The sequence below is a fragment of the Hippopotamus amphibius genome, chromosome 5 (genome assembly GCF_030028045.1).
Source record: "Hippopotamus amphibius kiboko isolate mHipAmp2 chromosome 5, mHipAmp2.hap2, whole genome shotgun sequence".
Taxonomy (NCBI): Eukaryota; Metazoa; Chordata; class Mammalia; order Artiodactyla; family Hippopotamidae; genus Hippopotamus; species Hippopotamus amphibius.
Window position 1 is genome coordinate 156,822,468 of NC_080190.1, and position 24,537 is coordinate 156,847,004.

At 39.7% G+C, this 24,537-nt stretch overlaps 1 protein-coding gene across 1 annotated transcript in view; it reads right to left on the reverse strand.

The window, feature by feature from the left end:
* HAS2 (hyaluronan synthase 2) overlaps nucleotides 1-24,255 on the reverse strand; it is a 30,304-nt gene extending 6,049 nt beyond the window's left edge. Inside the window, exons 1-2 of the mRNA XM_057735706.1 lie at nucleotides 23,700-24,255; nucleotides 9,930-10,556 (exon numbers count right to left, since the gene is read on the reverse strand). Of these exons, the coding sequence (XP_057591689.1) occupies nucleotides 9,930-10,556 (627 nt within the window). The 5' untranslated portion in view covers nucleotides 23,700-24,255. The remainder of the gene's footprint in view (nucleotides 1-9,929; nucleotides 10,557-23,699) is intronic.
* Nucleotides 24,256-24,537: the final 282 nt, after the last annotated feature.

Consider the following 24,537-nt stretch of genomic DNA (forward strand, 5'->3'; position numbering starts at 1 on the left):
GGCAGATGCTGGCTCCTTCGTGGTAGCCCTCTCCCAGAAGAAAGGGGGAAGGGGGAAGGCTACCCCTTACGCCTCCCATACTCACCAATCCGATTAAGTCACTTCTCTTAGGGAGGAATTAGGTATGTTACGCCTGTGGCTAGAGCTTCTTCCACATGATCAAAGAAAAGCAGAAGTAGGAAAAGAGCTGTCACCTCTCTTTTCCTGATTGATATTAATAAAATAGTGTCCTTTTCTGGAAAATGCAGCCAGGTCCAAGAAGACATAAAGTGATCAAAGTTGACAGGTAATGGATCAGTTTCACATCTGCATCAAGCAGTAAATGACATGATTGGCAGAGACGGGAGTGTTATCTGCAATTCCACTGTTTTTCTATGTAGCCTAGCTACATTTATGAATTTAATCAAGATTTTAGTCTCTTTATTTATAGCAAAAGCAAGTATTTTTACAGTGTTTCAAACTGCTTTATAAAAGTAGTAGGGATTTGATATACCAGTTTGGACTGAAAAAATTATGAAAATAACTTTTAGAAGCATGAACTCTGAGTTAAAGGGGATTTTACATACGTATATTGCAGGAATCCCTCATCTACATACCTAGGAAATCTCAACATTTAAAAAAAAATGTGTCTACCTTAATTTTACTAATATCTGTTTTTTTCTGAAATAAAATTAATATATATTAATAAAGAATATTGGTGAAAACAGCAATTTAAATGCAATATCACAACTTGTGACTTAAGGAGTATACAGGGTATCCAGTTATAAAAAGTGAAATCATTACCTCTCTGGACTTAATTAATTATAACAATTTTAGAGCTAATTTCTGAATTTTTTATATTATTTTACTTATTTAGAAGCATGCATTTTCTAAATAACGCCCCACCCTATTTTGGGAGGGCATTGTATTTTAGTCCAGCATGGTCTCACTGATTTTAGAGGAAAAAAAATAGACAGCAGCTAGGCCTTAGTATTCCATTAAAAAAAAAAGAATATTGCTAATACTTGGATTTGTACCCAAGCATCCTAAGCCTCAGAAAACTATACAAATTCCACAATAGCGATGGTTTGCCTCTCTCTTGCGCTGTCTGTCACTGTACTGCTTTGTACACGGCACAAGCCTGGCAGGCCAGTAACCAGGGTGAAGGCAGAAGTTCAAATCCACCTTTCAACCTCTCAGCATCCAGAGTTTATGGCCACACTCTATTGACTCAAGCTGGGAAAGGTAAAACCAGAAAGCTAAAATAAGACTGAACACAACAGGAAGGGAGCGATCTAGAATTAGTGTTCACGTAACTCCGCCTGCTCCCGAGCATAAGCAAGGCCAGGGAACTGCCTCTCTGAAATGACCAAACTTGAACCAGACTCCTGAGGTTCTGCATATTTCAGTTGGTCCTGCCCCTCCCAGTTTCCAACAGCAACGTGCCAGAAGTTCTCTGAGAGAGATTGTTCACGTGGTGAGTTTAACTGTCAGAAGGGAAAGCTCCCAGAAATCTCCTGGGAGGGGTTTGTTAGAGTGGAATTAACAATTATAAAGAAGTTCAATTTCTGGATGTTATTTGGTGATAGAATGCCAACTAGAAAGCCACCATCTACAACAGTCTGGGAAAGCATGTGTGTTCGTGGACATAATAATACTGATTTGCTTGTATGTGAAGGGTATAACTCTAGCCCTTCTTTAAATCAGTCTAGTAGAAACAGGATTTTTAGAAGTCTCCTCGCCAGTTAATGAGAAGTATGTAATTCCACGAATGTTGGCTGTTTAGCTCTGGGCTAGAAGCTGTGGGGGAAAATACACCAGTTCACAAGGAGCTTAACCACACACTGGGAAAAACCGTAGGACTGATTTGCACACAGGAAACAATTAGAGAACAAATCAAAGTGTCTTTCCGTCCACAATGAATGTATCACTGTAATTTGTTTAAACTACATGAAAGCCAGTCATAAGATTTCTCACTAGGAGACATGGAAATGAGGCAAAGTCACCAAATTTTGACTCAAATGAACGAAAAATATCAAGACAAGGAGACATTATTGGGAGGAACCAGCCACCTCAGTCTTAAGCACAGACTCAGCAGCTTAAGTGCATAGGACCATGCATGGCTCCCCTCCTTCACTATTCTAGCCAAGTTAGTGCCACCCTTTTCTCCTTATCTAAAACAAGAGTTGGCAAACGAAGGTCTAAGGACCAAGTCTGCCTTTCCATCAATTTCAATATGGCCTGTGGGTTAAAAATGGCTTTTACCTTTTTAAATAGTTGAAAAAATCGAAAAAATATTTTGTAACACATGGAAATTATATGAAATTCAAATTTCAGTGTCCATAAATAAAGTTTCACTGGAACCCAGGCAGGCATATTCATTTTCATCTTATCTATGGCTGCTTTCATACCAAAAGAGCAAAAGTTGAATAGTTACAACACAGACCATATGGCCCACAAAGCCTAAACTTTTACTGTCAGGTGTTTTACAAGCAAAGTTTACCAACCCTGGGCCTCCAATAATTGGCTGCAGGGGGAGGGTTCTCCTTCATAAAACTTTTTGGAAGTTGAGATAAAATATGTTCTAAGCCCCAAGTTTAGTTCTAGTAGATTTTTAAAAAGATTTTTTCCATCTCCATGCATTATAAATAAGAGTAATTGCATAAAAAGTAGGAAATATTAATAAACTAGATTTTTTTCTTTAACCAGGATTTGCCTATTATAAGAACAAATATCCTCAGACTCAAGAAGCCGCAATTAAATTGTGAGTCGTGTATCTCACTGCTTCTATGACCTTCAATAAGTCATCTACCATCACCACGATACTGGAGTAAAACACCAAATATAAAAGAACCTTGTGGGGCTTCTTAGGTGGCGCAGTGGTTAAGAATCTGCCTGCCAATTCAGGGGACATGGGTTCGATCCCTGCTCCAGGAAGATCCCTCATGCTGAGGAACAACTAAGCCCATGAGCCACAACTATTGAGCCCATGTGATGCAACTACTGAAGCCCATGTGCCTAAAGCCCATGCTTCTCAACAAGAGAAGCCACAGCAATGAAGAGTCCATGCATCACAACAAAGAGTAGCCCTCACTCACCACAACCAGAGAAAGCCCTTGTGCAGCAATGAAGACCCAACGCAGCCAATAAATAAATAAATAAAGTAAATGAATAAATTTATTAAAAAAATAACTAAGAAGTTTTTATAAAAATAAGTACTTTGTAATTACAAAGGACTATAGAGAAGTATATCATTAGCACAGGATAATAATCTGTAAATTTTTATACTGTAAGTAAACCCACACCTAAAAGAGCATGACAAACTTTACCACAAATAGATGACTCAGTAGAGAGACTCTCTAAAAGGAACACGAAAATTGAAGAATCTCTTATCACAATGAACAAATTCAAATGTGTCTGGAACTACCTATGTATAATAGTTATAGACTATGGTTATCTGTTACATAACTTATTAGATTATAAATCCACTCTAACTTAGCTCACTCATCGTTAAGTTAATCTACATTACCTCAGTTTAAATAAAAGTCTCCTGTTATTATTCTACCAAATGCCTTTCAGATTAAGACTCAAGTTTAAAATGCCAAGTTCTCCATGTTTCAATTTTTTTAAAAACATATTTACCTCCTTTCAGAGTGACTGGTGGATTCTCCACCTCTGCCTGCCCCATACCACTTCAAAGGGCACTGAGAGCTACACGGCAAGAGGAAACCTTAATTATTCTGGCTGCTTTCGATGAGGAAACAGGTGAATAAATCAAGACCCCTTCTGTTGCTACTGCCTTCATCCTTTGCCTGCTTATAAGGCTCAACTCTTCCTTAACCTTGACCCTTCATCTTAACCTGGACCCAGGGAGACTATTTATTTTTACCATGTTTGAAATTTACTTTTGGTCATGATCCCACTGCCCAGTTTCCCTTCCACAACTGAACCACATAGTAAATGGAAAGGCACCCCCCCCACAACCCCTTCTTTCCCCCAGGATATTCCCCTAGTGAAAGGAAGTCAGCCAGAATTTTAAAACTCACCAAGAGTTATTTACTAGCAAACACAAGATGGTGCTAGCTCCCCGAACTCCTAACAGTACAATGCCACAGTAAACACCACTGAAAGGGAAAAGAAAGCATCACACAAAGCATTGGAATCAGACAGATCTGAGTCTCAATCCACCACTGACTAGTTATGTTCACCTGGACTAGCTTTGTAACCTTAAACTTCTTACCTCACCTTTCTAAGTCTCCATCTCTCAGGTGAAAAATATGGATAAGCATATCTACTTCATACGTTTGTTGTAATGAAGAATAAACTAGAAAATGTATAGCACTTACGAGGGCTAGCTCATAGTAAATGCTCAATAAAAAGAAGTGGTAAATAAAAACCAGAGGCAAAAACTAAGAACACTAGTCCAATGAGGAAAGGGGTCTTCCTTATCATAGCTGTAAATAAACTATGATGCACTCAGAGAGCAGAAACTAATACTTAGTCCAATGCCCAACAAATTTAAGTTAAACAAGTTGGATTATTGAGTGGGCAATATAAAATCCTTAGATTGGGCTGTCCACTAGGGGAAAAAATTAGAGAGCAGTTTACGACAGATTGTGAGTGGCAAAAATAAAATCACAAAACTAGGAATTTGAGGACAAAAAAAACTTTTGAAATTAATCAGTGAAACTGTTTCAGGAAAAAACAAATGCCCTCTAAGAAAAGAAAGAAACTTTGGGGGAGAGAGATGGGGGATGGGGAGGATCCTCTCTTATAGTAATTTGGTTTCTGGTATAAGATCTCAAATCTAGCCAATAGAAAGCCTCTATCTAGAAATCATAGACACTTACACAATTTGGCCCTAATTTGTTGCTCTTTGGTAGAATGTGTTACCCAGACTGTTATAAAATAATATTTGCCTTTGCGCAACCTAGAATCTTTTTAAGATGAAAAAGGAGTCATTTGGTTATTCTCTTTTCTTTTTCAGGAAGGCTTATACATGAGTGAAAGCTATAGAAGGTGCAAAGCAAAGGTGACAAACCAGCTGGAAAAATGAGAAACCAAATGTTGTCACCTCTAAGACTTAAGTTAGGAAACACCCTTGTTCCAAATGGTTGGAATTCTCACTCTAAAGAGGGGAATTAGGAAATTGTATAATGGTCACCTTAAATCAGGGTTTATATCCAAGAATACAATTTGGGGGAAAGGGTAGATTAAAAATAAAAAATTCTGATGATATACTCTCTTTTGTTGCTGTTGTTGTTTTTCGTTTTTGTTTTTTTGATCCCACTCTTACAAAGCATAGGTATGTTGCTAGAAAGAAATTAAGACAGTCCTAAATTAAAGACTTGAGCTGGAAATCATCTATTCTCCCAATTGAGGCCCAAGGCAAGTAAACAGTTAAATCAAGAATTCAAATTTCCCCATTCTTATTTCAATGTGCTCTTAACTTCATCCTCTAAAATGAAGAATACAAAGTCACATGAACATTCTCAATATGACCCTTCAGGAATTTTCAGAAAATAGGAACCAATCAAATGTTATTCAGAGTCAGTTCTCATTATTCACGGTAGTCATGGTCTACAAAGTTTCTGTGAACAATGAATTTGCAAATACCAAAAAATTGTTTCTAGTGGAAATACAGAGTTAGGTTCCTCAAAGCCTCTGATTACATTTCTATCTAGTGACCAATACCTAACCTTGTTTTATTTGTGTTTGTTTATATGTATCACCTTATTTAATACGTACTGTTGACTCATTAGCATTGAACTCAATCCAACAGCGCTGCAACTCACGTCTGAACAAAGCTCATCTAACCTATTTTGTCTGTAAGGCAATCACAGTCTTCTTATATTATGAACACTAGACAACATTTCAGCACTACACTTAGGGACCATTTTAAATAGCTACATCATCAACAAAAAGCACAAAAATATGAAAAACATGATATTAAATAGACTAAAGAAGTTACTTGTTTACAGTATAAAAGCTGAAACAAAAAGGCAGAGCATAATCTTTTTTTATCTCAGCTGGGAACATGCACATGAGGTGACTCAATTTTCTTCTTTTCTTTTCTTTTTTTTTTGCCACTCTGTGCATATCTGCAAATGATCACAAAATCACTGCCAACTATTGATTTGGGGTAATAAATACATTTCAGTCAGTAGGTTAATTTGCAAATGCAGAATCTGCGAATAATGAGGGTCAACTTACTCTACTATTAGGAATGATTTAGTCTTACTTTTCTCCTGCTCAAAGAATGTTGGATGGCTATAGTAGTGCCAGATTAAATTAATAACAAAATTGCCTCCTTTACCCTTCCCTTTTAGAAAATGCTCATACTTATTGTATAGTTTTTACCTGGGAAATTCTTAAGGCACACATCAGACAATACTGTTTTTTTCCTTGCTACATAGACTGGTGGCCACGTATGTGGTAATAACAATGTTCAGTGAAAAGGGATATGAAATAAAATGATTATCTAATCTAGGTATCAAAAGATACTTTAAAAGTCTTCTGATACCATTAAGTAAAAAATACAAAAAAGTAAATATATAATCTCAAAATTGTTTTTAAAATGTGGAAAAATAGAAAAGTATATGCTGGAAAGTATTAAATTTGATAAACTATGTATGGGTCATGTATTCACTTCAGATGATTTTTTTTTAATTGAAGTATAGTTGATTTACAATGTTTCAGGTATACAGCAAAGTGATTCAGATACACACACACACACACACACACACACACACACATATCTTTTCTTTTGCAGGTTCTTTTCCATTGTAGATTATTACAAGATATTGAATATAGTTTCCTAGCTACACAGTAGGTCTTTATTACCTATTTTATGTATAGTAGTTAGTATCTGTTCATCCCAAATTCCTAATTTCTCTCTTCCCTCTCTGCTGCAGGTGATTTTAATTTTGCCCATTACACTTTTCTACATCTATGAAAAAGTTTCTCCAGAAAACACTTGGAGTCAAAATTAAGAAAATCTTCCTCTTTCACCTCCTTATTTCTCACTCCCTATATTTCATGTTCTCACTTTGTTGTTTTTCTTCTGCTGCTTTTCTATCTCATCTCTAGAAGCAGCCACTAGCATCATAGATGAATTTCCTGCCACGCTGGCTTTGTCTTAGACTAAAGCTTCCCTCCATTGTCCATGTCAGCATTTATGATTTGAGTAGCAACAAGGCTGAAACAGTAACTGCTATAGAAGACTAGAGATGAGAAGACAGAGATAGAAAGAGGTGGTAATTGATAAAGCCTTGTTCTGAAAGAGACCAGAGAGAGCCAACCCAGGAAGCTCAGAAGTGCAGGTAGAAAGGTTAACCCTGAGATTCGAGGTGAGGTTGGGTACCCTTGAAACCGTAAGCAGAAGAGAGTCAGATCTTGACAGGCTTCAGAGCCTGTACTTTTGCTCTTCTCTTTTGTAGGCGGCAAGATCATCTGTTTGTAGTTAAGCAGGGAGGAGTTTGGGTAAGGCCCTGGGAGAGTGATGAAGATATGAAATAACAGACACGAGAGGAATAAGCAAGGCATCTATTCAGGATCAAGTGAAAAGAGTGCCGATCAGTACCGAGGACCCACCTGCAACTGGAAACCAATCATTTTGGCCATCGCTCTGCACAGTTAAGCAGTGTTCTCCAGCCAGGTTAGCAAGTGTGAGCAGATGGTCGATTTCTTCCCCAAGTCCCCATTCTCTCTCGTGTATTAGTACCTGAACTTTGCTTCCTTCCATCCCTAAGCAGCTTGAGCGCCACATTCAATCACTTGTAATGCTCCGGAGCCAACAACCTCACCCCCCTTCCTCTTTTGTCTTTCTGTGGCTTCTGTTCTGCAACTCTTGGACCCTGGGTCAGTCAGAAGGAGGGATGAGAGTACTGTATCAGACTGAACTTTATGCAATTTCTGTTTTTATAGGGCACAAATGGTTAAATATCAGCGGATTTGATGAGGCATGGCAGGATAGTATTTACTGGTTTCAGAATGCTGAAAGATTTTTTTACCCTTGTTTGAATGCTCTGAATGGACTGAAAGTCTCAGGAGGATTTGGGGCCCAGTTAACAGCTGTTGCTAGGGTCAGTCTATCTGGAGGCTTCACCCTGAAGAAAGGACAGTTCTCAAGCCTGATTGGGGCACTAGCAAAAAGCCTACGCTAACATTTCATATTTTGTGTTCTTTTTTCCTGGACAGGCACAAGTCAAGTTGTCAAGGATACAAACAAAATTCCAAACAAGATGATGGGAAAAGGGGCTTTGGGAGGAGCAGGTTAAAAAAAAAAAAAGAAGAAAAACCACACAATGACGTCTTGATTAGGAATGACAAACGTAGCAATTGTTTTAACTAGAATTAAAGGCAAAACATCAAAACAGATGTTTTCTCATTTTAGGCCTAGAGCTTCATTCTTCAAATCCGCTGTAAGTTCCTTAGACATCCCTTACATTAAAAGTTTCATTTTATCCTCTTATTTGGGCCTGAAGCTGCAATAGGTAAATATGTAAAAATGTCCTAAGTTAACAGAAACAGCCTTATTTGTGAAAGTTCTAGAAATTAGGAGACACTTGGTGCTGAAGCTCTAATCAACTCCCTAGATGGGAGATTTATGCAGATGATATTAACTGAAGAAATACTTCAAAATTCTTCAGATATTAACTAAATGAACCCTATGGTGGCAACTGACATGTACTAGAGATTGAGAAAGAACTATAAAAAATAACAATAATATTAACAGCAATAATATTAACGCTTTAATAATATTAACAATGCCATTATCAGCAACTTTTACTAAGCCCCTTTGGATACATAATTTGAAATAGTTATCTCAAATCCCTTGTGAGATTGGTTTCTTCTAACCGGATAACCAAGGTTTGGGAGGTGGTCTTGCTCAAGGTCAACTGTGATTAGAACCTCAGTCAATTGACATTGAAGGCAGAGCCTATTCTTATCCAATTACACAGAGAGACCCACTGGGCATCACTTTGTGCGCATAAGGCCTCTAAAACATATGTCTTCCTAAAATAAGGATTTCACATTTAAGAGAAGAGGAAGTGTCCAGTGGATATTTGAAGCCAGAGACATTTCTCCCTTTTCAATATCATCATAAATAAAATCTAACTAAAATATCTACAGAAAATTACAACTAGAAAACTCACAGGAACCCTATTAGCATTCTAAAGAAGAAAGCTTCAGTGAGAATTAGAAGAAGAGAAAACCTAGAGTTAGCAGTCAGGGAACTAATGAGAGACACAGCTTGTCCAATTTTCATGCAAACAAACACCATCACAAACGCTTTCAAAGGTCAAGTTGCAGGGAGTTGAGGTAATGCTGTTTGGGGAGTGAAATAAACATGACTTAGATTTTGTTCTAAGGGTTTTTTTTTTAATTTGTTTTTGTTTTGTTTTTTTGTTTTCCTTTTCCCTCTTTCTTTTTTTTTCCTCTATGTTTCAGTTTTGAATTCCTACACTTTTAAATCAAAATTGTTTCCATCGCCCCCATTTTGCCTAGTCTCTGTGAAAAATATTTTATATCCTTCCCTTAGTCCTGCAGATTTTCTCAAGCTCCTTCTGCTACAGCAGACACTATTTTCTTACAACGCTGGAGATTTTAAGAGTGTGGAAAATGACGTTGGAATTGATTTGGCAGAACCAAGGAGGCAGAGAAGGTAAGAGAGGGGAGAAGGAAGGAAGGGTCTCCTGTTCAAAAAAATCTTGATTCCAACCAATAACACTGCACAAGTTAAGCATTTCCATAGATAGTTTAACCGTTTTACAATATTTTTTTTTCTCTCTTTCAGAATGTGCTTTCAACAGTCATGCTGTTTTCAGATGAACTGAAAGGAGTACTGTGTCCAGAAGGGACAAGGATGGGCTATAGCATATGACTGGAGAGATACAAAAGGTGCTTTATTTAAATGTGTGTTTGTCCTGGCAGATGTGAAAACCTACCTGTACATAATCCACACTTCGTCCCAGTGCTCTGAAAGCCGTGTACATGACTTCTCTTTTTCCACCCCATTTTTGCATGATGCAAATACTCTTGTTGGACAAGACCAACTGGGTGACATGTTGTGAGCTTTCTTTATGTGACTCATCCGTCTCACCAGGACCCTTCACGTGGTAGTTGTTCTTCCAGATATAAGTGGCTGATTTGTCCCTGCCCATGACTTCACTGAAGATGTCCATCATGTAAAGGTCATCTTCTGAGTTTCCATCTATGACCATGACAACTTTAATTCCAGGGTAGGTTAGCCTTTTCACAGATTGCAAACATTTCCGTAAGTAGTCTGGATCTTCTTGATACGCAGCAATACAAAGAGCAACAGTTTTGTTCAACTTAATGGGGGTTTCTAGAGATTTTTTCATTTTTCGGTGCTCCAAAAAGGCAAACAGGCTTTGGATGATGAGGTGTGATGCTAAAAAGGCACCATATAGTCCAAAAGAGAAATAGTAATTATCTGTTTGGATAAATTGGTAGCCAACGATATAAGCAGCTGTGATTCCGAGGAGGAGAGAAACTCCAAAAAGTGTGGTTCCAATTATCCTCAGGATACATAGAAACCTCTCACAATGCATCTGTAAAATAATCACGATACACTTGGTTAACCATTCTTGTCCCATACTTGTTATATATATGGTATCATGGGGAGAGCATCAGACTAGAAGCATTCCAGGTGTTCTAATCCTGAGTTTCTCACTTAACTAGCTGTGTGACTTTCTGCATTTCAGTTTGCTCATATGCAAAACAGAGATAAGGATGCCCTTTCAGCACACCTCAGAGGACTCTTTCAAACATCAAGTGAGATGATGGTGCAGTGTACCACTGAAAACCATAATGCATTAAACAAATACCTGGATGCATTATTTTTGGTTCATTAGATCATTTGTCTAAGGATGCACTCTATGTATGTGGTCATAGCTAAGCATAAAATCTAAATTTTTTAGTAAGCAAGGCATTCTTTCTTCTCGCACCATCATGTTCCTCACCCCCAATACTGACCAGTGAAAAATCCACAGGTTTTGCTAAATTTCTTATGTGTAATTTTATCTCATCTCCAATGCAAATCCCTCAGCTTACACTTTTCCCATGCAGCTAGCCAAGGTTGTATGTAAGGATACGTGGATTCTATCCTTCTACAGCTCTTCCATCAATTAGCTGTGCGACCTTGAGCCAGTCACTTTTTCTCTCTGGGCCTCAGTCTTTAAAAATCTATTAAATGAGGGCATTTAGACTCGATTATTTCCCAAGTCTCTGTTGCCATTAAAACTTCTTTATGTGTAGATATCCTACATAGGCATGTATCAAAGCCCCTGAAATTCTGAATTACATTCCTTTGTTCATATGGCTGCACCCTCATCCATCATTAATACCAGCTGGTTAGAAACGGAACTTCACCGGAACACAGTAAGGATACAATAGATGTTTGCAGAAATAAATCATATAAGTAAAGAAGAAATAGCATCATTTCAACCGGCAAGTTTTCCATTGTCTTAAGAGCTTTAACACATTAGAGCCTAAAAGTACATTTCAGTTCTTAATAATCAGTTTTGTACTTCTCCCTACAGTTTGTGAAACTCCTGAAAATATTTTGAGCTAGAGTATAGAAGGATCATATATTTTGTATTTCTCAAAGCATCTCCAATAACGAGCATAGAAGAGGTGCTCGGTAGACCTTTAAAATTTGTTGTTGTTGTTTTTGTTGTTTTTTAACAAACAACCCAATAAAAAAATGGGTAGAAGACCTAAATAGACATTTCTCCAAAGACATACAGATGGGCAAGAGGTGCATGAAAAGCTGTTCCACATCACTAATTATCAGAGAAATGCAAATCAAAACTACAGTGAGGTATCACTTCACACTAGTTAGAATGGGCATCATCAGAAAATCTACAAACAATAAATGCTGGAGAGGGTGTGGAGAAAAGGGAAGCCTCTTGCACTGTTGGTGGGAATGTAAATTGATACAGCCACTATGGAGAACAATATGGAGAGTCCTTAAAAAACTAAAAATAGAATTACCATATGACCCAGCAATGCCACTACTGGGCATAAACCCAGAGAAAACCATAATTCAAAAAGATACATGCACCCCAATGTTCATTGCAGCACTATTTACAATAGCCAGGTCATGGAAGCAACCTAAATGTCCATTGACAGACGAATGGATAAAGAAGATCTGGTACATATATACAATGGAATAGTACTCAGCCATAAGAAGAAACAAAATTGGATCATTTGTAAAGATATGGATGGACCTAGAGACCGTTATACAGAGTGAAGTAAGTCAGAAAGAGAAAAACAAATATCGTATATTAAACGTATATGTGTGGAATCTAGAAAAATGGTACAGATGAACAGGTTTGCAAGGCAGAAAGAAACACAGATGTAGAGAACAAACGTATGGACACCGGGGCGGGGGGGCGGGGATGAATTGGGAGATTGGGATTGACATATATACACTAAAATGTATAAAACAGATAACTAGTAAGAACTCCTGTATAGCACAGGGAACTCTACCTTACTTTGCTGTACAGTAGAAACCACCATGACATTGTAAAACAACTATATTCCAGTAAAAAATGTTTAAAAAAAAAAGAGACCACAAAAAACTGAAAAACAAAACAACCCCCCCCTTTTTTTTTTTTGATTTGGTTTTCTGGACCTAATTCCAACATGTGGAGGGGAGGGTGTTTCCTACACATGCCACAAGCAATTCTTGGGACACCTGTTGGGTGTCCGGCAACTAAATCAAAGTTGACATCATATGCCTGACAGCATGAGATTCCACAGGTTAAGAGTTCAGTCCTATAAGACTGCGCCCCCTCCACACACCCACACTTCAGATGCCAGTTGCAAGCCAAGGTGGTTACCTGTAATTATGATAAACTGGGTAAAAATCAGAGGTTCACAAGATCCCCTCCTGTGTTCAATTAATTTGCTAGAAGGACTCACAGAACCAGGAAACCTGTTTACTCACTAGATTACTGGTTTATTATAAAAGGATGTAACTAAGGAACAGGCGGATGGAAGAGACGCACAGGGCATCATATGGGGAGAGGGCGTGGAGTTCCATGCACCACTCTCCCCAGATCTCCACATGTTCATCAATCCATAAGCTCTCTGAACCCTCTCCTTTGGGGTTTTTAGAGACTTCATTACACAGCCATGATTGATTATATCATTGACCACTGGCAATTGAACTCAATCTCCAGGCTGTCTTCCCTCCGCAGTGGTCTGGGCAGGGAAATGGAAGTTCCATCTAATCACGCTTGGCTCCACTGGCAACCAGCTTCAACTAAGTGCACTCCAAAAGTGTCCTCACGAACATGACAAATGACATCTCTAATTTTATAGGAAATTCCAAGGGTTTTAAGAGACCTGTGCCAAAGACCAAATCTATATTTATTATAATTAATCACAATATCATAGTTTTCTCCCTGAAGTTTTTTTTTCTCCTCTTCCAAGAATGAACTCTAATGAGGGTCACAACTGGTATAAATGCAGTGTCCCCATGTTCAATTATTCATACCAACTTCAGGGTTTTTGTCATATTTGCATATAATTAATATTTAATCTTTTCCTTTAATTCAATTAGTTTTGAAAGCTAAGTAAATTTATTTTCAAAGGTACCTTGGGCTAAGCAATTAGCTCTGCAAAATCTCTTGCTGGATATGTTATTATATTTTCCTATTCCACAGTAAGACTTCAAATTGAATGTTGACATAAAACCTATTAACATTTTGGTTTACTAGTTGTGTGGCCATCCCATCACTCAGCTCCAAGTGACACCATTCACATTCTAGTCCCTGTGGTCGTCATTGAGGTGGTCTTGAGTGGATATGCGTTACAGTTTAGGGTAACTTACTGTGACTGCTCACCAATTGTGTTTCCACTCCTTCTGAGCAGACTGCTTGATGTGGCCATGGCATTCCAGCTTTTGTTAATCTGAGATGTGCCACCTCCAATAGGGCTTTTAAGGGAGAGAATGGGCCTCTGGCAATATCTCTTTTCCTTCCACAGTCTTGATGTACATATCAACAGGTCCTTGGAGATTGCAGAGCCCAAAGACAGAGGGAGCTTGGTCCTTGAACTGCCACATGGAAGGAAGCCAGCCACCAATGCCACCAATCAGGAATACCTGCCTTGGACTCTTATGTTAACCAGAAATAATTTCTGAGTTTGTATTTGTTTGTGTGTCTGCTACACATTTTGGGTTTGGTTTCCCTAACGCATTACAAGCTAAGGGATGCAGAGCAGGCTGGAGACCAGGGTTTGAGCCTGTGGGCTTTATGTTTCTTTGTTAAATGGAGATGATAATACTTGCCAACGACCCCTCACAGGGCTACAAGGAGGAGGAAAATCAAAGTGTTTGTGAAACTCTTTTTAAAATATCAGAAACACAATACAGTTTAAAGTATCAGCTAACATGGAAACTAAAAAACAAAACAAAAACCAACTGTGCGTTCCGCTTTTAGCACTTATATAGGACACCATAGTATGTAACATGTGAGTCTGAGAAAGGTAATCATGACACAAATGGAAAGTTCAAGCTCCTGGGCAATGATGAAATGCTGAGTTTTCAGTGAAAGATAAGAGAGCACAGCATCCCTTGTTAATCAAAACCACTGACTGGATGCTGAAAACTCCTAAAGTGTACATTAGCCAATGCCTAAAGGTGCTGGGAGCACCAGACTAGGAACTTGTCTTTTCCAAGACACAAGTCATTCTCACAAGAGTCAAAAATTTCAAGGCGACGAAAATGCTCTGCCTGGGAGAAGCTTAACGTGTGTTCTGCTTGTGTTTCAAATCACCATAGCCAGCAAAAGAGCTGCCTGCCATTCTTTTCCATTATTCACATTTTCCTTGCTTTTATCAGCACATGTGGACACATAGTGTTTGCATAGCATCTGCTGGCCACTACTGAAGTGGGAACACCCTCTTACATCATAGGAGTCTACAGAATGTCCTTTTGCAGCCTGGGAAAAGTTGCTAGTAAACTGCAGCAATAGAACCTTTCTATTTCTGCAAGGTATTGCGTTGTTGCCTAGTATGACACACACAGCATCTCAGTATAGGCCAAAGGGTTAAGAGCCAGCTGCATTGAGGGAATAGATTGATCTCAGGGACCCACACACAGGATGTGTTTCTTTATAATTTCAGAGATATGGACACCACATGTGTGAGACTTTCTGAGACAATCCCCGATTCAAATACTCTGTTTCATAAGCAGACCCTCCTTGTCAGACATATGGTTTATTGTTAAATTGGAAAATATGGTTAGTTTCATCCTAGATCATTCATCCTAGATCATTTGCTGATAGATAGAAGACTTAGAAATCTATTTTCCATAAATATTTAAAATATAAAACTTGGACTCTTTTTTTTGCCCAGTATTAGACTTTAGCCTATTAACTGATTTTTAACTTGCTATTAGCCTTGATACCAATTATTCACTAAGGACTAGTCTTCACAGAATTCTAGGGCAAACCAAGTGTTAAAGAATAGCTTGGTGCATTGTAATGTAAACTCCATAAATTACATATATATATATATATATATATATATATATATATATATGCATTTTAGAGTATATACATTATATACATAAATGTAAATTTTATATATATATATATATATATTTTTTTTTTTTTTTTTTACCAATGTGTCCCAAAGGCATAAAACGTTGCCTGGCTATGGTTGGTATTCAGGAAATGAATGACCAATGTGACTTTATTCCTAAATATCATCATTGGCATCACTGTTATGTCAGCTAACTTTTGTTCATCATTTACTAGGCTCCAGGCATTGAGGCAAGTTTTGTTTTCTCGAACAGCAAGATCCTATTTAATTTTAATAACTTTAGGTGGTAAATATATTGTTAATCTCATGTCACAAATCACACACACATATGACGAGGCAACCAAGACTGAGTATTTAAGTAACTTGCCCCAAATCACAAAACCAGGAGTAGGATTCACATGGTGCCACAATGCCAGGGGATTAGACTATTCTCAGTAAATATTGGCTGAGTAGATTTGAGCCTTCATGACAAAATGAGCAGCATCCTTTTGTTTCTGATTAATAAACATGTTGTATAAGGAAAGATCAGAAAAGAACTTTGAAAACTGTTTTGCTGCTCTAATGGAAAAATGGATATTAGATACTCAAGTACAGATACAACACCAGCAATACTCAGAGAATATTTCTGGGCTCATATATCTTCCTACGTGGGTATAGACAAAAGGGGCCTGGAATGATGTTGTCCCAAAGGGAGCTGGCTGGTGGTTCCATCTACGCAGCAGCAGTGCTGCTCTTAATGCCAACAGTCAAAATCCTGTTTAAAAAAGACATAAGAAAGGCACTTGGGTTTCCCTCGGTTCCCCCATAGAGCAGATATAAGCCAGCTGTTTGCTCATACACCCCAAGTGGGACTCTATAAGTCACTGGGCACCAGAGCCTTTTCCTCCCCTTTGACCTTCCTGTATTAACTAGACAGCAAACGATGGATGAGAGAAAATAACAACCTCTCTCAATGCTGTAGTGCAGTGGTGAACTGAGTTCCCACAGCTTTCATTAAGGGGGACTTCCATTTTGGATCAGGGAGAAATTAAAATGAATTCAAATGAGTCAAGTCAGTATTTAGGAAAGGCCAAGTGACACCTCTTCTGAGAGGTGCTACCTTAGCACTCTTTCTAAAGTAACCCCTCCAGTAAATCAACTGGAATAAATTGTACTCCAATAAATTTTTTTAGAAATAAAAGGAAACATTTAAGCTAATTAATTAATTACTTAATAAAGTAACTCCTCCATCCTGCCCTCTCTTCACTCTCTGTCACTGTCTCCCCTGACCTTTCTTGATTTTCTAAGTTATACTAAGAACACTCTTTGGCTATGGGGACTTGTGTATCTCAACCAACTTTGTATTCCTATACCAAAAAACAGGATCTGGCACATAGTAGGTACTCAATAAATACATTTCAAATAAGTGAATGAATTCCTGTGGACTCATGTTGTCAATGCAGACTGACAGAGCACAGGGCCCTCCTCTGTCTTTGCTGCAGGGGCAGTGGATGTGCTGAGCCCCAAAGGGTATTCCTCTTCCAGCAGGTTTTTTCTTTCTTTTAAAACCAGTTCTATAATTTCTTGCCCAGCTATTTAAAGGTCATGGTTGAGGGGGCAAGACCAGACCAGCTCTACAAGGCCTTTGGATAACAAATTTAGAAGAGGCAAGTGGTCCCTAACAGCATTTCCTGAAATTATAAGTTGCAGTCTGGGCAATCTTATGAGTTCGGGGGTCAAGTTTGAAGCATGACTGATAATGAGATCATCTTTTTTCCATATAAACTCTAGTTGTCTTACCATATTTATTGTCCATTAATCTATATACTGCTTTGTGTTTTGGTGCTAATGACTTGTGACTGTGTGTGTGTATGTGTGTCTGGGTGTACACACCCGCATATATTGGCCTCTGGAACCAGACCGAGTTGGAATAGACTCCTATCTTTTAATGGTTTCTTTTAAAGGTTGGGTAACCTTGAACAAGCTACATAATACTTGTCACCTTCAGTTTCTTCATCTATATATTGAAACTAACCATATTGACTTTACCTAATTATGAGATTAAAAGATGGAACTCATTTAAATACCTAAAAGGAAATTATCAACGGTTAGAGCTCAGTGATGTCAGCTCTATGCACTTTAATATCCTGCCAGCACCTACCTAATCAGCCTGACTCTCCTTCCTTTAAGCTGTTGTTTGTTAGTTAACAAGGGATAACTCTAGCATTGTGGAAAGAATAGCAGGACAGGGAAGAAATAGATTCAAGCCCAAGCTCCACCTTATGTTAGCTGTCTGATTTCAGACAAACTGTTTGAGGGGTCTGTGAATGAGCCATATTTCCTTGGACAATTGATACCTTTGAACTTCAAATGTTTAGGGGTGTTGATAACTTTATTCATTTTTAATGATTTTAACCCACAGCTGAGTGTCTAGGAGAAGGATGGATGTAGGCTGCACTGTGGGCAGGCTCCTCATCAGAGGCACCTGAACAAGGGTGAATACAAAGAGCAAACTGATATTGGTATCTACTCTCTGAGCCTCATTTCCTCATCTGCAAAATGGAAATGATACCTTTTTGCAGGGTTACTGTAACCAGGTGCTTGTGTGTGTATATATACATACACACACAAGTGATAGCCCATTGAAACCGATACATATATCAGTTTCAATGGGATATTAACGGCTTCAATGTCTTAACATAAAGGAAAAGTAACTCAAGTTATAGAGTGCACTTGCCCTTTCTACTTCTGTAAGGTTTCGCACAGCTGCCTAGTATCTCAGTACCAAAATTTAAAAGGCCAAAGGGTTAAAACGCACATTTAGAGTCAGCTTTACTGAGGGAATAGATTGATCTCAGAGACTGACACACAAAATCTAATGAAGACCAGGTCAACGTCCTTTTACTTGTGGCCAATATTTAAACACACAAAAGCACAAAAGACAAAGGGAGATTTTTTTTTAATGTTTTGTAAATGAATGCATGGGTCAACATCACATCTGATAAATAGCAAAAATGGTTTTAGGACACAGGTTTTCTTTACTCTTAAACTGGTGTTGTGTGGGAGAAGGGGGAAATAGGCCTCAAGTCATATGTAGAATGATTAGAATTAGGAATATTGACTTAGGCAAGTGACACTAGCAAGGCATATGGAAATGCACTTCTTTGTAACAAGACATATTCTGCTTGTGGCCATGTGCCTGCTAGCAGTGGATTAGAAAGTATGGTGAGCCAGCTGTAGAGCACAAACGAATGGATACCAAGGCGGAGGAGGTGGGGACAGGATGAATTGGGAAATTGGGATTGACATATATACATTATTGATACTATGTATAAAATAGATAACTAATGAGAACCTACTGCACAGCACAGAGAACTCTACTCATTGCTCTGTGGTGCCCAAAATGAGAGGGAAATCCAAAAAGGAGGGAATATATGTGTACGTATAGCTGATTCACTTTGCTGTACAGTATAAACTAACACAATATTGTAAAGTAACTATACTCCAATGAAAAAAAGAAAGAAAAAGTATGGTGACCAAAGGTTAAAAAGCAGTGGTTCACAAATGCTGATGTACATCCAACTCACCAGGGAATCTTTAAAAACGAGTGATGGGTGGCTCCTGAAACATTCGGAGTTAATTGGCATGGGGTGCTACAAGGGCATCAGGAGTTTTAAAATCTCCTTAAGTAATTTGCATTGCAACAAAGTTTGGCAATCACTGGGTTGAAGTCTAAGAAAACTTTCATGATCTCATTTGCATTGTTACACATCCCTCAGGTGGGTTGCCTCTGCTACTGTCCTCAAAAAGAAATCCCAAGAGAAGTAGCCAAACGAAGCCTCCCAGTAGTCTTCACATTAGAACACAAGACCCTTCCCTTCTCCCTTTCTGACCTCCTCTCCCTCTCTGGCTTTGAAATTGGCCTTTGTCTTTCCAGTCCTGCTGCACTTATTCTAGCAGAGCCCCTGACTGGAGCTTGCAGGGTTAGGCAATAAGCCTTTCAAAGACCTTGTCATCCTAGCTGTCTCTGGATCCAGATGTCTCTGGATCTAGGTTTCAGATTTCTCTTCATTTGCACCATCCGTATTGATCAATGACTTCCTAAGATGACCATTCTTCCAAATGCCCTATTGGTTGCTGACCTTTGCCATCCTAAATTCACTATGGCAAAGGGGGAAATTACAGAAAGACTTGGCATGGAATCATAGTTCTACACGTTCCTCCATCAGCTCATGGGCCCTGTCTCTATAGGTCATTCCCTATGTAGACCTATATATATCACAATGCCACATTTCTTCATGAAATCTTTCCTGATCTCTCTCAATCAGATGTGTTTTCTCCTCAGTTTGAATCCCTGTAAAACTTGACTAATCCAGCTGCAGCACAGTCCAGCTCAAGGGTGTTATATTCAGGAATTCCTAAATTAAATTTCATCCACTCTCCTTATTAACACTGTGACTCTGGGTTGCTTTACCTTTCTGAGGCAAGGTTTTTTTCATAAAGTTTTCTTTGTTGGGCGGGAGGGGTACTAGATATCATATATGTCAAGTATCTACTTCAATGCCTGATACATATTAGACATATGATAAATAGTAGCTATTATTTTATTTCTTTATGGGCCAGATTGCATTTTGTCTTATACTACGGTTATTTAAAAACTTCTTTGAGTATGCTTTTCCTATGATGAATTTGATCTAGAGAGGCACTACATCTTGTTCATTTTAAAATAAACTGCAATACAGATGTATGCTTTTAAGAGACATTCATTTCTAAATATTTTATAGTTTAAATAGAAAAAAATATTTGAATGTGACCTTGTATTTATTTTGACTTATGTATAAATGACATTTTCCTAGATCGTTAGGCAGTATATTTATGAACTCCACATGTTATCGATAACATTATGTTATCGATAACATTCAAAATATTATTGAATTTAAGGTATATGCAGTGGGATGATACTTAAGTCTATGTGGATTGCTGCTACAGAGAAAAGGATTAAAACCAAGTTGGGATGATGAAAACGATTTTCCTGCAGGGAGCTGTCTTCCCCATTCAGCTGTCATAGCACTGTCACTGGTTCTGTCCTTACAGCCTCTTAGTGGAACACAGCTTGGGTGTTCATGGATAAAAAGAGAACCCAGAAAGGGACAGTGGGGTTTATGCGCTATTCTGCAATTACATTAACTCATAGCTCCCACATTACATAAGTCAAGAAGTTAATCATGTAACATGCTACTTGTTTTTTTGAACAAAAATATAACTGTAATACAGCTTTGCTAAAGGGGATCCCCCCATTAATCCACAGATAAGGCCTTGCCTCACAGAACCAATAACAGAAAATAAATGAATCAGTGAAAGGTATGAATTTAACAATTCAAGAAATATTTCTTCAAAAAAAAAATCTTAGCTGATCAGGAAACCACGGGCTAAAAGTCATGTTTATGAAATTCAGTATTGTGGGACTATGCTACAGACTTAACATTAATGATTCCTTTCAATATGACTTACTTTCTAGTAAGTCTGTTACTCATTTGTTGCACAATTCTTGTTTTCCAGGAAGGTAGCTGACGAAGCATCATCTTTGTTTTGTGGAGAGTGACATTCAAACTTGATGCCAGTCACCCATTTAAGACCTTGAATTCTTATAAGCATCATAGCTTTCTCTGATAAGAAAGGATTCAGTTCTAGGTACAATACAAGCAACTCTGGTAATTTAAATTTGTCAACACCTCTAGGAAAAGCTTTTCTATTCACCCTACTCAGATATTACATAAATAAGAAAAAGAAAACAGGAGACATGATGGCCTCATTATAATGCTCTAATCCAGAAATGTCTTAGAATTTTGAATTCTTAGTCCCAATATTGCTTAATGCATACACAACATAATATACATACTAAAATTTGTACTTCAAAGAGTTAAACTTTATTGAAAATTTAAAATAACCAAAATATTAGGAAAACCTTTGATGGAATATAAGTTTTAAAGAAAAAACAGTATTTCAGCCATCTGAGTAATCTTATTTAGCCTCTAGAAAAATGCAGTGAAAACTAATTTAATGAATGATTCAAATTGCACATATTAGAATGAAAAGGGAAAAAGTTTAGAATTTAAGAGTTCTTTTCAACCCTATTCTATAAGATTTTAAATTGTATTTAGAAATAGTTTGATGGGCATAACTATTTGCTCTACTCAATTCTATATAAATACACATTTTAATTTTTAGCCTTTCATCACTGGTATGTTTGAATGTGTGCTGATCTTTACAATATTTTGTTTAAATGACCTTTTTAAAAAATCATAATCTTGTTTTAAACCTTCAAAGGTACATTATCATACGCCTTCACTACAGTAAGAAATCTGCCGGAAAAAACCTTGAAACCTACAATGGGCAGTGGAATTGTTCTGCTTATTCGTCGCCTCCCCTTTCCAGCAAAGCTCAACTACCAACTTCCTTGGCTTTTCTCTGAGGCTGAGCTGAAACTCTATATATACTCAGGCCGCCAGTTGGGGAAGCCCTTGATGGCCAATCAGGATTTCCATATCTATTGCGTCACACCTCCCCCCTGGGTGTGACGTCAAAGGCAATCCCAGGCCAGCCACGTGGGTTGGAGGAGTGTAGCCTTTCTGGGCAGCTGCTAGGGACACGCCCTGCAGCAATAGCCCCCAAGGGTGTGGAACCAGGCAGGGAGGAGCCAACTGTGCTCCTACACCCACCTCCTGGGAGCAGGGCTGTAGCAGCTTGCTCGACCCAGAGGCGCGTGGGGTTGGTGACTCCCTAGTACTTAGCGCGGGCGTTTGGGGGATGGAGGGAGTGGCCGCGGGAAGCTGGCACCTAAGGCTGTGTAATAGGACCCGGGTCTTGTAAACCCTCCTCCCCAGGCACCGCCTCTCAGCTCCCAGCCCCTCTTTCCAGACTTAATTATCCCTTCTGAGCCATTTCCCCTCGGCTGCGTATCCTTGGCCAGAGGAAAAGCCTCTCGCCTCCCAGTCCTCGCCCTCACACAGACCCTCCTTTCAGACCCGCCCTCCTGTTCACAGGGACCCATTTTGTAGCCCTCGCTCACGCTGGGCGGGAACCAGCGTGACGAATTCCGCCCAAGGTGTTGATTATCTATCCCAACCTAGCCTCTGGCTCGCCTCCCACCTTCACCCCGGCTCCCACAGGCCCCCCCCCACCCCATCCGGGGCTGGGAGCTCGGGACGGCACCCCCAAACCCCCCACCCGACCGTGCCCCGCGCTGCAGCAGTAGAAAGAGGCGCCGGCGTGCTCGGTGCCACGTCGGAATTGGCTCCCGGGACGATGCAGCTGCCCGCGCGCGGCACGCGGTCCCCATGCACGCCCTGCCCCCGGGGGCCGGCGCCCGGCCCTGCAGCCGAGAGGAGGGATGCGCGCCCTCCTCCCGCTCGGGTCTCCGAGTGCCACCGCCTGAGTCAGGGACCCCTGGCCGTAGTATGGCTTCCGGAGCCGGGCTGAGTCCGGACAGACCCATTCTGACACTTTAACGGGGTGCAGGGAGTGCAAAGCAGGGGAGGCCAGGGGAAAAAGGGGAGTGGCCGAGCAAGGCCGGTAGCCACGAGGAGGTGGCGAAGGACCCTCCTTCTCGGGGGCCAGAGCTGGAACCCTGGATCGCTTTAACCCTTTGCGTTCCAAGTAAGAAACAGGCTTCCGACTTGGAAAACGCGCTAGGCTGTCCAGGGCTTTCCTCCCCACAGAGAATGTGTGGGAAAAAAAAGAAGTGATGGGAATGTAAAGGGGAAGGGGGCGGCTGTGTGGAGTGCATTTTCCTTACACAGTGGAAATTCTTGTTTCCTAACCCGTGAGCCCCTCTGCAGCTCCCGAAAATGCGGAATGGAAAAGTACATCCCGGGACGTGCAACCTTTCCCAGGCAAAGAGGTTACCTGTGTGACCGCCAGAAAGGCAGCGGATTTCTGGCGAGCGCCGCAGGGATGGGAAAAGACAGGGGTACGTTGCTAAGCCTGACAGTGATCTGAAATATCCCCTGATTTGCAGTCTGTTGGAAATTTTCAGACCTCAAACTTTTCTGTCGAAAACTGACTTAAATATATTCTTAACTCTTAACGTGGATAATGTCTTCCCTCTCCCTAGCCTATTCGACCCTCAGCGTTCATCAAATCGCGCCAGTGTAACGTACCTTGTTCAGCTCTTGGTCATAAAGTTGTCCTTGGCCTGTCTGTGTGGTCCCGGAGGGTCGGTGGCGGGCAGTTTCCAAAACTGAGGTAATAGGAGATCAGATGAATTTGAGACGACCGGCCAAAAAAAATAAAAAATTTAAAAACAACATTTAAAAAGGATGGGGGAGTCTTTTAAATGTTTAGGTCTCCCCCAATTTAAAAAAATCACTGGTATTTTTTAAAATATTTCCGTTGCACTTCAATCTTCTAACTCAAAAGAAAATGCTATCTGTGATTTGAAAATAAATTAACTTTATTTTATTTTATGCTCTAGTTCTCCTCCCCTAATATCGGAAAGTCTCTTTTTTTGTATTGAAAAAAAAAAAAAAAAAAAAAAAAAAGGCCTGGTGAAAACTCAGCAGAACCCAGGAAGCGCAGAATCGGGAGAAAGTCTTTGGCTGGGGCTGGTTCAAGTCCCTGGTTCAATGGGCTGCTGGAAGCCAGGACTGGGTAATTCTTTCCAGACGTCTTGACTTCTCCTTCCTCGCGGTTGTTGCCTTTCTGCCTCCTCCAACTTAAGGGGGTCTTAACAAGTGAGCTGGTGGGTGTTTTAATAGGGCGGAGGAGGGAGTGGGGGGTGAGGGGAGTGGAGAAGGGAGGTGCGGACTGGGGAACCCGGAGGGGAGGGAACTGGGAGCGCGGGCGGGCGGGAGGCGGGGAAGGGGAGAGGGAGAGAGAAATTGGCCATTCAAAGCTCTCTCTGAGCTAGCGGCCGGTTCTAAACTCCAATGAATTCAATTAACTTGATTGCAAACGTGTGCAGAGAAATTCTGTGCACACATGCTGGCCACCACCTGA